Source organism: Grampus griseus (genome assembly GCF_964374135.1).
Source record: "Grampus griseus genome assembly, chromosome: Y".
NCBI lineage: Eukaryota > Metazoa > Chordata > Mammalia > Artiodactyla > Delphinidae > Grampus > Grampus griseus.
In genome coordinates this window covers 4,638,648-4,655,382 of record NC_139016.1, presented here as the reverse complement: position 1 = coordinate 4,655,382, position 16,735 = coordinate 4,638,648, and the positions used below count along the sequence as shown (strand labels likewise).

Below are 16,735 nucleotides of genomic sequence, written 5' to 3'. Positions count from 1 at the left end.
CTCCACTAACTGGATGATGAACTGCCTTCTCTTAGATCCAGGGTCCTCAATGGGAAATCATGATTGGAGTAAAAACAGGGAATGTGTCTCACAGCGACAGCTCTAAAAAGACATAAATGAATTGAGCATATACTATTTGCCAGTTCCAACAGCTTGACCTGCCTTGCGTCATTTAACACCCCGGTTTTACACACGAGGAAACGAAGGCACAGAGGTTTACTGCTTATTGTTGATACATTTGCTGAACTCAGGTGCCTCCGAGTGCAGTTTACGCACTTCACCAGAAACACAACGCTCAGATTTTAAAGTCTCTGAAACGTTCTTATTTCTGCTTCTTGAAAGATCCTATCTTTATGCTTAAACATGCATATGCAATGCCAACTAACACTAAATAGAAACGGGGGTGTGGGAAAGTATTCCTGAGAGTGGTCGAAAAAAAAGAATGCTTTGCAGGTTGCCTTCAGAAAGTTTGGGGGAAAAAAAGAAAACACATAGCAATCCAAGACAGATGAGACATAAAGGCAAAAACGGCAAGGCATTTTAAAACGTCTTATTATTTCGGCCCTTTCCTATCAGACTTCGGCGGGGGGTTGCTCTGGGAGAATGGACCAGCCAGGGATGCTCGGGGAATACAGGCGCAAAGGATGGGGACTCGCGCGCCACTGCGCGTGCGCCCTACGAGGCACGCAGGGAGCCGGGCGGGCAAAACTGAAACGGAAACCTGCCAGGCATCCAGGGACGGGCGCTCCGGGCGGGGACGAAGCCACCGGGGACCCCGTAACTAAGGCCACCTGGCTACCCATTTACTTGGTGGCTCTCAAGGATGCCAACCTGAGCATCTATGCACGCTTTCCATCAACCCCATGCGCCGTCGTCCCTCCACGCTCTCCCTCCTTCCTCATGCCCTTTCCAAATTCGAGCCAGGCATTGGCACCCAGATTAGGCACTCGGCTCTGCTCGGCCCTTTGACTCAGCATCCCAGCCCGTTTACGGGTATGAAGTGAGCGTGGGCGGGGGGGGGGTGGTGGTGGTGGTGGTGGTGGTGGTGGTGGTGGTGGTGGAGGATGCGGGCAAACTTGTCGCGCCCGCGCGTACCACGGCGGCGGCGACAGCTGGGGTGACCGTCCTCGGCGCGCGTGCGCAGAACATGCCGGCGAGGCCCAGAGCGCGCGGGAGCGGCTCCAGTGGCGTATTCCAGGAGCCTCGGAAGGAGGCCAGCCGCAGGCGAGCGCCGGGCGGCGGAGGCTCAGGGCGCGCGATTTTTGAGAGACCGCGCTGGGACGCTTAAGGCGCGCGTGCGCAGAGCAGCTCGGGGCTCACGGGGGCTTGCCCGAACGCGCATGCGCGAGAGCGTCCCGGGGGGCGCGGGCGCGAGGAGGCCAGGGGTCGCGCGTGCGCAGCACGGCTCGGGGCGCGCGGGGGAGGCCCGGAGCGCGTGTGCGCGCGCCTCTTCCCCGCCCCCACTCGGCCGAGACGGTGGCACAATGGCGGCGCCCTTGCCCCCGCTGCGTCCCGTCACCCACCTGCTTTTTGACCTGGACGGCCTCCTTCTGGGTGAGTAGCCTGCGGCCGCCTCCCGCGAGGACTGTCTGGGAGGACACGGGCGGGGGGCACAGGCTCTCAGGGGCGTGAGCCGCGGCGGGGCGGTGTGCGGGGTCCCCAGGCTGGCGGGCGGCGGGGGTGCGGGGCCCACGTCAGGCCGGCCGCGCTCGTGGCTGAGGCGTCGACGGCGCCCGGGGCACTTACTTCCGGCGGCCGCGCCGCGCGTGGGGACGGAGTGCGTGGGGGGCGGCGCGTGAGGGCGCGGTGCTAGGGGACCACCGCGCGGGCGGGAGGTTGGCGTTGGGCCTCGGGGGCCGCGGGCGCTGCGCGCGCAGCCGGGCCTCCATTTCCCTGTCTGCACCCCGGCTTCTAGGATCACTGCAGGCTTGCCCAGAGGTGCACGCACCTTGCTCGTAGCATCCTACAGGGCAGCGTCCTCTACCCGCCGATTTGGGGGCCTCTGCCGGCGTCTGGAGGCGTTTGGGGCAGCCTAGCTGGAGGGTGGGAGTTTGCTGGCGTCCAGAGGGTAGCGGCTGGGATGCGGCGGAACCTCTCGCAGTGCACAGGACGGCTCCACGCCACCGTGACTGCTCCACACCCAAGTATCTGTAGCGCGGAGGCGGCGGCGGAGTCCTGCTCAGCGGTCTGGCTGGTCCGAGTGACTCCCAGCAGGGACATCACCGGGGAGCAGCAGTTTTGCAGTGCAGAGCCCGAGTCCCCACCCTACAGCTGCCCAATCAGAATCTACATTTTCACCCAAGTGCCGGGGAGTTAGAGGTGCACACCCGTGCTGTGGCTTTGAGCGGTTAACAATCTTGTGTGCGCCGAACAGCCCCGTAGTCGATGGTGGTAGGCGTGAACTTACCCACCGAGGCGAATTCAAGTAGAATTCGTAGAAAACGCTGCGTTTATAACTCAACAGAGAACTGCTCTGAGCTCTGCCTTACAGCTTGGGCGTATGTTTCATGACACTACCCGGTGTTACAGGGTTAGGAAACGTGTTCTGACCTCATTGTCTCCGGAGGGCTTCATAGGACTTTAAAAATGTCTGCATGCTTTACGTAGGCTACTAACCTGGTGGAGGTGTGCATACATCAGTGCTGCCTCTCATAAAATCCTGCAAGGTGGGAGGAGATGTTTGCCCTGACTAATTAAAAACAAAATCGGCACCACTCAGAGAGGTAAAGTGACTTGCCCAAGGTCACACAGCTAATAAGGAACAGAACTGAGAAATGATTCCAGATCGATCTGATTCTAAATATAAGTGATGTTGTGCTCATTTTACAGGGGAGTGTGACCTTGCCCCCATGATCATTTGGCTCACTGGTTCAGTAGTAATGGCACTGATTTTTTATTTTAAAGGTACACAAAAAACAGTCTTATTTTTATGGACCCAGAGATACAAACGAATGCATTCCTAAGGGGTAAAATAAATTCCCATAGAGGTAACTAATTGGGTAGAACAGTGTATGCAGCTACTAAATCTGAAATGACTCAATTTCAAAAAGCATATGGGATTCGTAAGTACAGTTTGTAGATGTGAGTTTTCCTGCTTAGATGGTCAAGTTAAATTGTCAAATAAATTCCTTATCCTCTAATGAAAAGTCCAGAGAACATGTTTTGTGAGTCTTATGAATTTTAATACAAACTGAGGTGTCCCATTAAAATTAAATTTATTAGACTTCTAAGTGAGCCTTATGCTTCATCCCCACTCAAGATACACATATACCTGTTCCCTGGAGCCATGAATGTGACTTATGTGGTGGTGCTTGCAGGGGTAGTTATCAACCAGGGTCTCCTCTTTGCTAGTTAAGGCAAGTTTAAAGTTTATCAAGCATTGGTCTGGCACTGTTACCCAATCCTCTGAACTGGTCAGAGAAACAAGAATTAGTGGCCTTTGGGAGGATAAGACCTAGCTCCTCTTTCCCCCTTCGTTTTCTGCCCTTTACCTCATTCCACCCTGACTCTTGGAGGCGGTGGTAAGGCCTTGCAGAACTTTATCAGAAATGCACCTTTGCTTATTCTTTTTTTTTTTTTTACAAAATGTCTGGTATAAAACACCACTTTCCAGAATGTGCTACTTTACCTCATTTAATCTACTTGATTATACCTGTTGTAATTCTTAAGCGCCTGACTTCAGTTGTCTGTTGTTTGCATAACAACGTATCATCAGTTTATTATGAGGTGTTTTTCGGTGGGCCTGCTTTTCAGAATTGTGAATCCATTTCCCCAGGAAGTTCTGTTTGTTAATGTAGCTGCAATCTTGTATTCTCAGGGAAGTGAAACTGGAAACAAAAGAGTTGCATGGGGAAGCCTGTTTAACCAGAGGAGAATGAGGAAGTCAATGGAGATATTTGCAGAAATGTTGACCAGAAACCCGGGGTTACTTTCTAGTGCTTTTGAAATGTTTGATGCTGTTTTCCTTTCGATCTTTGGAATCTGTTTTTGTTGACAGAGGTAGCAATTAGCTGTGAGCTAGATAGTAATTTTGGCCCTCAAATGCCATTTAGAGACGGAGACCAAGGCGACTGAGGTTATTTATGAACAAGGATAAGATGTTGAAGGAAGAAGATACAAGTTTGAAATACTATGTCAGCTCCTGAATAGGGAAGATTATCTAGTTCATTAAATAGCTGAAGTTAGGCGTACAAGAGGTAGGACCATTCTCTTTAAGAGACAAGAAAGTTGGTGGTCCAGAGTCCTGCTATCTGATAGGAGTAGCACCATGTAAGATTTTGTTATAGCAACATTAAAGAAGCAAAAAGACACAGAGGAAGTTAACTTGAATGGTACTTTTTTCCTATCCTGACACATCCAAAATATTGTTACTCAACACATGATCAGTAAAAAAAAATAGTTGAGATAGTTTACATTCCTTTTCGTTACCTAGCCTTTGAAATTTGTGTGTATCTTACACTCACAGGGCATCTCAGCTCAAACTAGCCAGGTTTCATGGGTTCACTTGCCACGTTTGGCCAGTGCCTACCGTATGGGACAACCCAGGTACAGAGCCTTAGGAAGCAACTCACTGATGTCTGCTGTTGATAACGGGGCCAGATGGAGGGTGGATGTTAAGAATATTCAGAATTAGGAATATGTAAAATGTGGTATACCTAAAATATGCTTTCTAGGAGTCTGTTACAGTAATTAAATCCTTATAGAATCAGCCAGGAAAAATAAAAAGCTTATTTTCAAATGTTTAAAAAATAAGCAGAAAAATAATACGATAGATCTGTGAGGGGAAATACGACTCTTTGCAGTGTCGATTATAACTGACCACGTCTCCATAAACACACAGAGGTGGCAGGATTGTAATGGGTGACACCTGGCTTCTACTCCGCCTTCACGTGGACGAATAGATCCCCTGCCCTGTACCTGTTTGTACTCCTACAGCTTCCTGCTTGCCAAATGGCAATCATAGCTCTTGAGACCGTATGGAAGTGCCCGTTTCTCCGTCCGGGGGCCCAGGGCACAGTGTGAACGCTGGGTGGAGGCGGGACCTTTGTGCTGCTCCTGGGGCTCAGGGATCCATTGTTGACCGAAGCAGCTCGCAGCCCTGCCCAGTCTGCTCGGAATCCGCTGTCACCCGTCGTCCTCTGGCTCACCTCACCTATGCTGGTTTCTGTAGACGCTGGGACCTCCACAAAGCTGATGACAAACACAGGATCTCTCTGTACAGCTGTAGCACACGCCCTAGATGAATTTTCGGAAGAGCTTTCGTACATTGTATTTGGCCCTGTGTAACACGTATGAGGTTTAAAAGTGGAGATGATGAGCTTTTCGGCGTCCATTGGTTCCTATCCTGTAATGTGACTCAGTCCAGACATTCCCAGAGAGTCTCAGGAAGGTAGAGCAGAATAAACGCTCGTTCGGGATGGCCGGTGTGAGGGTACTGTCTGCCCTTGGGGCTCCCAGAGACACCCTCCCCCCGTCCCTGGCTTGTTGTGTGCCTTGCTGTCTCCGCACGGATGTCAGGGGACCTGTGCTACGGCACGTTCCCCTTCTCTCTGCCCTGCCCCCAACCCCCGGAACTAAGGGCACACGCTTGCGTTTGATGTCACCTTACCAGGTGACATTTAGGTCCCTTCTACATTTGCACAGGAGGTGGTGGAAATTCGGAGGCCAGTCTGAGGCCTTGCGGCTGAGCAGAGCTCACACAGAAAGGGGCCCTGACTTGTACTTTCTCAGTTTGGAGTAAGACGCTGGTAGGGGCAGGCGAAGGTACCCACGGACTATGTTGAATGTCAGGAAATTCATCAGGAATAAGAAAGCACTCGAGGGGGGACCGAGGTGGGTAAACTCAGTCCCGTTGGCCGTGCTTCCTAGTAGACCTGAGCCGCGTCAGCCTTTCCCGTGTTCCTGCGGTTAGCGGTTCTTATGCACCACAGCTGCTCCCGTTTCTAGATTAACAGGAAGGTGAGATCAAAATTGCATAATTCTGCAGGTCGACGGGAGTTTGGTCCAGCTGGTAACACCACTAAGGTATTCAGCAGGTTTCTGTCAGTGCAGGTGTAGATTGCCCGTTCCTTGCTTCCTCCTAGCTTCCTCGTCCCCCTCGTTGTGTGCTTTTATTTAGAATCTTAGCTGTGCAAACTTTTTTTTTTCCTCTCTCGAACTATTTTTCCTTTCTTCTCCTTGGGAAGCTGTGTGGGGGGGATTCTTTGTTCACTTTTGTCTTTCTGATTATTCTCTGCTTTCTCTGATTCTGTTCCTTTATTTTTTCTTTCATTTTTTAAGCGACTATAATTTATCCATTACACTGTGTTATTTTTCAGGGGTAGACGGAGATTTAATGCAATGTAAAAGAGCAAGGGAGATGATGCCCCCAAGAAACGTCCACCAAAAGCACTCATTACACAGGTGCCCAGGTGACTTTTCACAGCTTTGTTTGAGATGTTTGAAAAGTGATGGATACATAGCCTGTAGCTGGAAGGTGCAGTAGTGTTATAGCAGAATGGCTTACGTTAGAAGATAAAGCTCTCACTGTCGGGTATATGTGAATACTGGTGACTCATAATTCCGGCATTTCATATATTAAAAGCTTCATTTAATTGTGTTAAAATGGGGGAGGGCAATGCTGGTCTGTGGTTTAAAATTGCCTTTGGTGTGTCTAAGGAGAATTTTCTTGAAAACAATAATTGTGACACACATGCATTTCTGCTCAAGAAATGTCTTCCCCCTTTGGCTTTGCTGAGGTGGACTGCCATCCTAACACCTCTCAACGTGCGTTTTGAGTGTTTGGCAGGTACATGCCCACCTTCCTTCAAGGTGCGGCTCCCACACATCCTTCGCTCTGCTGCCTGCGGTCAGTAGCTTAGTGTCTGTGCAGAGAGGGGCACACACCTGGGGTGAGGATGGTTTGCTCCACGCCCTTGCCTGGAGGGCAGTTCCATCAGCATGGCTCCCGGCACTGGGCTGGCCAGTTGATGTCCCCTGACTCTCCTCTCTAGGCCTAGACATCAGGGACGGATCCAGAGGCAAACCAGAGTCTGCTCGACTCCCAGTCTGCTCACTGCCCAGTCTGTACGCGAAATGAGAGCAGATGGTCATAGTTTGCGTACCTGAGCTATTTGGGGCCTTGGAGACGCATTCCAAAGTAAGCAGCAGGCTTCCGTCTCTCCGCTGCCATCATCGTGTCCTTGACGAGAACCGGGCACCCTTGTGCTCTCTGGAGCAGCATGTCCACCCGGCAGAACTGCCCGCCGTGGAGGGAATGTTCTGTATCTGAGCTGCCCTGGACGGGAGCCGCAGGGGCACCCAGGCACATGAAATGCTGCCAGGGCAGCTGACGAATTGAACTCTTAATTTTTTAGTTTTACTTAATTGAAGTAGCCACTTGTGGGTACTGTGGTGGACAACGCAGCTCTAGAGGAGTGAGTTCACTCCTTCCTTATCTGTTCAGAATATACTGTGCCGGGTGCTGCAGGGGATTCACAGCAAGTCTCTTCTTTGTAGTGGTCTTGGAGTCCAGCTGGGACACACAACACGCGTGAATCTCTGAGTAACTGCTGGCGGTCAACATGAGAAGGACAGGAGAAGGGGCAGGGCAGTCATTTGAACTGAAATCACTGGGAGGATGTGCTCTCAAGGTAGGACAGTGGATATTCCAGACGAGGAGAACAGATGGCTGAGCAGTAAACACGTTTTCTGAAGCAGAGAAGAGCTTGTTTTTATCACACAGAGAGTAGTATTTAAAAAAAAAAAAAAAGAAAGACTGGTTATTAACCATTGTGTTGAGATGTGGGGGTGAGGATGATCTCTGCCTGGTGGATATTACTCTGGGGTTTTCCACACTGGGTTCCAGACGGTAGTCATGTCCCTTTAGCCTGTTTTGAACTAGAAAACCTCGCCCCATCCCCTAGCTGCATGGCCTGTGTTTTCGCCGTGAGAGGGACTCTTGGAAGAGCGCAGGCTGGTTCTCTCAGAGGATGTTCTGCGTTCCGGATTGGCCTGCTTGTTTCCTCCTGCTGCCACCTCACTTGTTCTCCATCCCTCGTATTCCCTCTGATCCAGACATCATGCCCGTGCCTCACTTGGCCTCCCTCAGCCGTTTCTGCCAAGAACATACTGCACCAACTCACGGCCTCTCAGGGTAGATGTTCCATGTGGTCAGTGCCCTCCTTCTAGTAAAGTCTTGTCGTATCAAGACAGCTCTTGTCTTCCGTGGTAGTGCGTGGGATGTTTCAGTGAGAAGCCAGGAGCCTGAGGGACCCGGTATCGGCGGTGATGTAATGCCTGTGTGTCCCGAAGGCCTGAACCCTGAGGCAGAAAGACGGGCAGGGGTGCTTGCGGGGAAGTGGAGGGCTGCCTGGACGCTGCTCACCCTCAGGAAGCCAGGGTGGCTCTGTGAGTTGGGGCCCCCCCTTGCATCCCTGCAGCTCTGCCTGACTTGGACCACGTGCCCTGATCTCTCCCAGGGTGTTAGGGCACGGGGTCCAAGGGCATCCCCACTTTTGCCGTCAGACTCATGAGAAAGCATACATTCATCAAAGCAAATACAGTTGCCTGCACCGCGTCCACTTTGCCACGTAAACCTTTCCAGCAGAGCCGTATATATGTCAATGTGGTTCTGTGTTCCCCGCCGTTTATATGTTTTCCCCACACCACCGGAGCAGCATTCATGGCTGCTTAAAAGCGGTCAAGTTCTGGATTTCTAAATATCACACAAGGAAAGGAACCAAGAGTCTGGGGAGAAGAGGCCAGTTCCAGACTGGGGCCCGTGAAACCCAAGATGAGCGTGGGTACCTTTCCAGAGCCAGGGCAGGGGGTCCCACTGGCGAAAGGCAGGGTGAGTGGAAATCAAAGGAATAATGACTGTGATGGATTTTAAGACTCTGAGTTTTTTAAAAAGAAATCTGTGAGTCGTGATCCTTAAAAGAAAAGAGAGGGGAGGCATGGGCAGCAGGAGAATGCTAGTTAATAAATATGGAAAGAATGGTAGAATTCGTCAGGTCACCATCTTGCAGGCCTCACTCTACATGCTTCAGACAAGCGGCACTGGTGGAAACCAAGACCGTTGGGTTCATTGGGAGCGAGGGTGTTCAGACAGTGCCAGAGTGCCACCCCGACAGGGTACTGACACACAGCACAGGCGGACACGCATGCTCGTGATGGACAGTTCTGGGGGCCACCGCTTAAGCGACACGTCCCACTCAGGTGTGTCAGCGGGGGAGCCGCTGGCTGCCATGTGCTGCCACAGCAGTTTACCTGAGTCCAGGCGAACTTCCAGGTGTCCTTCCTAGTTTGGAGGGACGGAGGAACAAGCAAGGTGACACCACGTGGAAACGACCGGACAGATCCAGAATGCAGGGCATTCCGCAAGGTCTCTGGGTGGGCTGTTGAAAGTGTCAAATGTCACGGGAAATGACTGGGGTGGGGCGCTCTAGTTTACAGGAGGCTAAAGGGACCTGAGTACCAAATGCAGCAGATCTTAGATTGGGGGGGGAGGTCTTATAGAAGACGTTTTTGGGGCAGTTGGAGAATGCGGTGTGCAGTAGCTAATTAGATGATGTCATTCAGTCGTTGCTGATTGGCCGGTTCTGGTGCTAGTCATGGCTATGTAGAAGAGTGTCTTTATTTGATGGAGAAGCATGCAGAGGTATAAAGGAATAAATGGCAGAGTATCTGCAAATTTTTACGTTTATTGCTTACAGATGTAGGTTATATGGGTCTTTTCTGTGCTTCTTTCGACTTTTCTATGTATTTGAAAAAAGAAAAAAAAAAAAAAGGAATGGGAGGATTAAGCCTGAAGCATGAACCCCTGAAAAACAAAACAAAACTATTAAGTAGTTATCAGTTGATTCTATTTAAAGAGAGAAGAATATAAAACGTACATCTTTACAAGATTTGCGTGAACAGTGTAAAATAAACAGTTCCAGAGCCTTCGGCTCCCTGGAGAATTTAGGTGGCAGTGCATTCCCTGGTGTCGTGTGACAGCAGGAAACACTTGGAAAAGAAGAGGCCCCTTCACTGTTCTCACCCTCTCTATCCACTTCCTTGTCTTTTTCTCACAGTGCGCTTGGACCTGGGCCCCAGGATTTGTAAAGACATGCGTGCACCAAATTCTCTTTTGGTGGAATCTTAAAATGGCAGCTGATATTTAGTCAGGAGATCACACTCAAGAAAAAAAAAAGAAAGAAAGAAAAGATTCCTAAATGACTTACCAAAGTAGCCAGCCACACCGATCCCTGCATCTCACGCGGTGTGCTGATTAGACCTGGTGACAGCCACGTCCCTCTGGAGCCTGTCAGCTGAGCCCTGGGCCCCCGTGACTGATTCTCCTGCAGCTCTCAGCAGATGTCTGCAGCTGCGGGCCTGGGCTGCTCTCATCCCTTACTCCTTGTCAGCTGCCAAGGTCCAGGGAAACCTGAGGTTGGAGCTTGAGCTGGGTAATGAGCTGGGTGTTACAGGGATGCCCGCATGTTGTCCATGTTCCCTGGGCTGGTGCAGTCCTTGGCGTGAGGGCCCTGCGGGCTACCTGTTCGTACCTAGACGGGGTTCTCTTTCCCTTGTTCATCTCAATTTCAGTGGCTTGGAAACCTTTCTGCTCTTGCTTTAAAAAAAGGAAAGTCACTTGGTTACTGAAGAAATGTTTTATGCCAGCAAGGTGTTACTTGTATTTCTGTTCTGGCCAAAAATAGTCATCAATTTCAGTCGGTCCCCTAGTACGTTCCTGTTTTCTCTCTACATCTCTTATTTCCCTTATTTATCTTACCACAAAGCATTTCCTTTGGTTGCATTGACAACGTTTATTTTTTTGCATGATGACTACATATAATCAAGGCAAACTTCAAACCAGCTGAGTTACTGCCTTGTGCCGCCGTATATTTTGACCTCGGTACCGACATCTTAATGACCACGCATCAGCTTTTAAAGTGGTAGGTTCAAGTGGCTGGCTTTGCAGAGTGGAATTGTAGTCGAATTTGAGCTGTGTTTCGACAACCTGGTGAGCTGGCTGGAGAGCCCAGTGAAAATCAGGCCCGGTCCCTTCTACTTGGTCGTTTCATCATGTATCTCTGTGGGCAGCCCTGGTGTCGTGTCAGAACTCCCGGACGCCTCTGTTGCTGGGCAGCCCTCACTGGTACAGGTGCCAGTGGGAGTCCTTCCTTAAAGGCCAGGTAGCTGATGCCTAGTGCTTTAGTTTTATCTCAGACGGGTGATGAGGAGATTGCCCACAACCCCCTTGGCTGACTGAAAACGTTAGGTGCTGCTTGGATGAAGCCTGGTTCACCTCGCCCCTGAGTACTTGCTTTACCTGCTGACTTGGTGAGATTCCCCATCCCCCGGTGTTCTCCCCAGGGTCCTGCCCGCTCCCACCTTCAGCACATCACAGATGGTGCAGGACATCTTCTGGGACTTCAGCATCTCATTAAGATATAAAGACAGATCCAAGATCACGTGCTAGCTGACCCAAGGCCTTACGGCACTGTTTAACGTGACTTTGCAAAAGAGATTTAATCATCGGGATATATGATGCAGCCCTTCTTAATACCATTAATATTTATTGTTAGATCAAGTAAAGGAACATCCTCACTTAGTGAGCAGATGGCCCTTCTGTGAACTTAATATCTTTATGTAATCGCACCTGTAATACTGAATAATAAGGGCAGTGTATTTGTCTTGACATTTACAATATTGTTTCTGCTTTTTGGGCCGGGAGTAGAGTCAGGGTCCTGAATTTGAGGGTGTACTTTAACACTGGCCTCTTCATCGGTGCCCTAGTTTGGGGTGAGTTTGCAGGACTCTGCAGGTATCCTTTTGTCCTTCCCATCACTGGCGCCTCCCCCCAGGCTCGGCCCTGGCCCTCCCTTCCTCCCGGGAGGAAAGGCTTCCTTCTCTTCTGGGTGTAAGCAGCTCCTTCTCCTTCCTCTTCTTCTTCTTCTGATGCTTCTGTACCTCAGCATAAAGTGTGCTACATCTGTCATTTCAACAAAACCTCTCGGGGTTCCCTGGGGGCGCAGTGGTGAAGAATCCGCCTGCCAGTGTAGGGGACGCGGGATCGAGCCCTGGTCCGGGAAGGTCCCACATGCCGCGGAGCAATTAAGCCCGTGTGCCACAACCTGCGCTCTAGAGCTCGTGAGCCACAACTACTGAGCCCACGAGCCACAACTACTGAGCCACACGCCTAAAGCCCGTGCTCCGCAACAAGAGAAGCCACCGCAATCAGAAGCCCACGCACTTCAGCGAAGAGTAGCCCCGGCTCGCTGCAACTAGAGAAAACCCACATGCAGCAATGAAGACCCAACTCAGTCATAAATTAAAAAAAATAAACAAAACCTCTGCTCCCTCATTGCCGCGTCCTGTGCACAAACTGCCTTCCTCCTGCAGCCTGTGGACGTAATTTGCACAAAGGGAGCAGTGACTTCCGTGTTGCCATACCACTCAGCATCTTTTCTTATGTTTCCAGAACTGTCTGCGTCAGGGGCCAGTGCCCCGCTCCGTCCTGGGGGATCTGTCTCCATGGTTGCACTTCTCCTTGTCTGTCTGTCCTCCTCTCCACCTCTGTGCGGGGCCCTGGACTGGGCTGTGGATGCGTGGCTTCAGTAACCGCTCTTGCTCTCGGGCCTCCGTCCGCACTTCCCAGTGCACGCGGGCTGTTCCACCCAGAGGTCGCGCCCAAGCCCCGGGTTTCAAGCTGAGCCCAGAGCTCTCGGCCACATCTGCCGTCTTGCGCGCCCCGTGAGCCGCCCGCGTTAGAGACTGGCAGTGACCTTCCCGTCTTCCGGTCCTCCCGCCCCCCTCCCCTCCCAACATGCCAGTACTGATTCCTCAATATTCAGAGCCATGTTTGTGTCCTTCAGCGGCCGCCGCCTTTCTTCAGGCCCTCCGTCTCCATCCTCTGTGGTAACGGTGAATATTTACCACGAGCCTTCACCGCGTGCCCTGCACCGCCGTGCGCACCTTGCCCGCCTCGGCTGTTTCCCTGGCAGCAGGCCGACGGCGCCCTGCGCTGGCCGTCTCGGCTTTGCCTGTTTTGCAGGTAGGGAAGCGAGGCTTACTGAGGTCAAGCGACTTAACCTCAGAGGCAGTGCCTGACAGGTGTTGCCCCCCCACCCCTCCTCCTCTCGCAGCTCGAGAAAAAGAGGCAGTGATTCACCAGACTCAGGCGTGCTCACGGGCAGTTCCGTCACTTCCAGAAACATCAGTGGCGGCGGTTGAATTTCGGTGCTCTCGTTGGCGAGATTGCAAGCCGTGTTCCATGCCCATTGTGTGTGTGTGAAGAAGGCTTTGCCGAGAGGATACAGCTTACCAGGAGTTTATCCCCAGAATGGTCCTACGTTCCCTTGTCATAGGAATCTGGGTGTAAGCTGGTCCCTAGATACTTTCCAAGAGGAAAGGCGTTTGTGCCCATAAAAATAACCCTCGACTCTAACTGTCGCGCATCTGATGCCCCCTCCCGTGTGCTGAGTTATGTGTGTGTGTGCTCGCTTGTCTGTGTGGCCATAACACAAACAATGTAAATCATTTCTGGGTCTGCCAGGTGCAGCCCAACGAACGCGTTCCTTTCTGGAAGTTCGAGCCATATCTCGGCACTCATCTTGTTCAACCAGTCTGAGAGGAGCCTCATGAAAGCATTTCGAGTTGGCTCCTGGGTGATTTGGGCCAGCCACCCAAGGAGTTAATGTGGCTTAACGCTGCCAGCCTGTAGCCAGGTCCGTCCGCCTGGCTGTTGAGTGTATCTGGGGATAGAGCTTTACGTTCAAAGGGAATTTCAGAAAAGCGTTACAGGACGGATCCACCGGGGCCGTCAAGGAGAGAGAGGCGTTTAGGGCCCTGCGTTGCTCCTGAGTCCCACAGGCTTTCGTAGCAGGCCCACCCACCAGACGCCGGGTACTGAGACCGGTGCAGGGCAGGGATACAAGGCCACGCAGGGGTGCCGTGGAGGCAGGCTGCAGGGGGCAGACATTTTCTGTCCTGCTGCCTCTTCAGGATCAGCTGAGCTGACCCAGTTCCCTGGGAGCCGGGCAGAGGAAGTGGGCTGAGATCCAGGGTGCCTCCCGGGAGACCGGGTCCGTTCCCAGCCTCGGGGCAGTCGGCTGGGTGGGGCAGCAGGAAGGGCTGTGAGGATCCCAGGCCAGCAGGGCACTGTGTGTAAGTCTGAGAGAGCAGGGCCTGGAGAAGAGGCTCCTTGCCCCGTGAAGGGTGGGAGCAGAGGTCTCAGGAAGGGGACGGGGCGTGGTGAGCCTTGTGCCAGATGCAGGAACGTAGGCCTTACCTCCTAGCCATTGCACAGCCTCGCAGGCAGGGCGTGCCGTACAAAGGCACTGTTGATGGCGTGGATGGCTGCGGCTTCCAGGCTGGGAGCTGGCTCGGGGGGTGTGGCAGTTGTCCCGGATCAGAAAATGATCTGACACATACATACTCTTGCTACTCTGGCAGGGATCGCCGTGGGCCCTGCTCTTTCACCTGACGGCTGCCTGAACTTTGTCCACGTCATTATTGATTGGCATGGACACTAGCGTGTAAAAGGGCCTAAAATAACGTAGGCGTCCGGTACTCGGATAACCAGAACGTGTTTCCCCAGATACAGATCTCATAGATGGAAGCTAGATACCCAGACCCATGTTCAGAAAACCCATCCCGCACCTATAGAGCTGTCTTATTTCCCAGCGTGCCCACCCACCTCCTCCTGATTATGGGAATCTCCATTCTGGGAGCCCCAGGAGCATCATTCTACCCCGGGCCCCACCTCTCCGCCTGCGGTGCCCTGGGATTCCAGCCCTTTCGCACCCTCCACTCTTCTCACGTCACCGACACACACGGGGGCCACGTATCACAGGTGCTTAATATTACTGATGCGGCTGCTTGTGTGCTGAGTTGACTCCTGTACACCGGGTTTTTAAAAAAGCCTAGCTGTCCCTTAAACACTTAATTTCTGCTTATTCTGTTGACAAATCTGGTAGACGTTAGTCTTCACTGTTAAGAGGCCATGACAGTGTTTGACTCTGTTTACACATTTTTTAATCAACTGAAACACCTTTGTGCTTGTTAAGCTCCATTCATAAAGCTATTACGTTTTAGTTCCTTGTTCCATACTTCCCTCGTCTGAATTAACACGCAGAACCTTTCTGAATAGCCAGAGATCATTTTAAGCCTAGTAAATGAAGTTTATGATGAACGTAAAGTTCACTTGACTGTTCCAAGGGAGTTGCAATAATGTAGTCTTAAATTGTTAGTGAAAATTAGTAATTCCAGTGTGTATTTCAAAGTTTATTTATAGCATTCTTGCCCCAGTAGGCCAAATTCCATTAAAGGATACAAGTAATAAACTAATAGATAACACACAAACACTGCCTCAGCACCCTGCCTTCCCTTAAACATCTCTGTGAATGTTCTGGGGATCGAGAGGTGCCTGTCCATTAGAGAAAGCCTTTTCCCGCCCAGCTGATTAGATTTTGCATTTCTTGGCATATGTGAATGTCTTTCCACCTAAATCCAATAATCTTTGAACCTGACAAGAATTTTTCATTCTTTCAGTATACTTACCAGGTCCATGCAAGTCCCAGAGAGGGCCATGAAAATAATATGTGATTGCCTGATGGATTTCTTTCGTGTACTTTGTCTGACTTGGAGTAACACCGTGTAAGGCCATATACCCACGCGAGTCAGGAAATGAATAGGAGCCAGGCTTAATTCTGTGTCAGAGGAGCCTCTGCCTGTTCCCAGAGAGACAGCCTCTCTCACCTGCTGTCACTTCCCAGGTCCTCGGAGCTCTGGACTAAAAGCCAGTTCTGTTTGAGAACAGGATGGGCACTGTAACTGCTCAGCTCTCAGAGCCCCGGCAGTTGGAAGGCTTGGTCAGTTGAGCTCTACCTGTGGTGACCGAGCTCTGCCTCCTTTGCTCAGGAAAGCTCCCACGTAACCAAAGGTACACTCTGCGTGGGAGGGGGAAGCACGCCTTACTGTTTTTTCGTCTTTGCAGAAATCCTGGGTAGCGTTAAATGACATCTGAGCTATGTGAATCAATTTATACCTTGTAAACAGATGTTCTTTAAAAGAAATTTTGACCCTTACTTCTGGGTTACATTCTTAGTAACCTAGAAAAAACAAGAAATAGAAGGGTACTTCTAATTGGTTGCCCTTGCCTTCGATAGAAGGACACACTAAGTAGATGAACATGTATAACTCCGTGTTGTGGGCTAAATTGCATCCCACTAGAACGCATATTTTGAAGCCCTGAACCCCAGGACCTCAGAATGGGGCTGTATTTGGAGTCAAGGTCCTTAAAGAGGTAATTAGGTAAAATAAGGTCATTAGGGTGGGTCCTAATCCAGTATGGGTGGTGTCCTTACAAGAAGAGGAGATTAGGGGACACACACACACACACACACACACACACACACACACACGACCATGTGAGGAGACAGCCGTCTGCCTGCCCAGGAGAGAGGCCTCGGGAGGAACCAGCCCTGCTGACACCTGGATCTCAGACTTGCAGCCTCCAGGACAGTGAGAAAGTAAATTTCTGTTGTTTAAGCCCCCCACTGTGTGGTGCTTTGTTATTGCAGCCAGAGCAAACTAATCCACCCAGAAATGTAGGATTTTTGATACTGTGAAGAGATCAAGCAGATGTGGACCAATATTTTACAGACTTCACAGGGAGACTGGCCAGGGAGGTAGAGCATGGATGCCCAGGGCTGTACCAGCAGGATTATAGCATAAGTTTCTCCAGTCTTAACTCCTGTCATCTCTT

At 51.2% G+C, this 16,735-nt stretch overlaps 1 protein-coding gene across 1 annotated transcript in view; it reads left to right on the top strand.

Moving 5' to 3' along the window:
* Positions 1-1,252: 1,252 nt before the first annotated feature.
* The window catches only part of LOC309817729 (pseudouridine-5'-phosphatase-like), a 71,125-nt gene continuing 55,642 nt past the window's right edge, over positions 1,253-16,735 (top strand). The window contains exon 1 of the mRNA XM_082647000.1: positions 1,253-1,554. Coding sequence (XP_082503126.1) covers positions 1,341-1,554 — 214 coding nt within the window. The 5' untranslated portion in view covers positions 1,253-1,340. The remainder of the gene's footprint in view (positions 1,555-16,735) is intronic.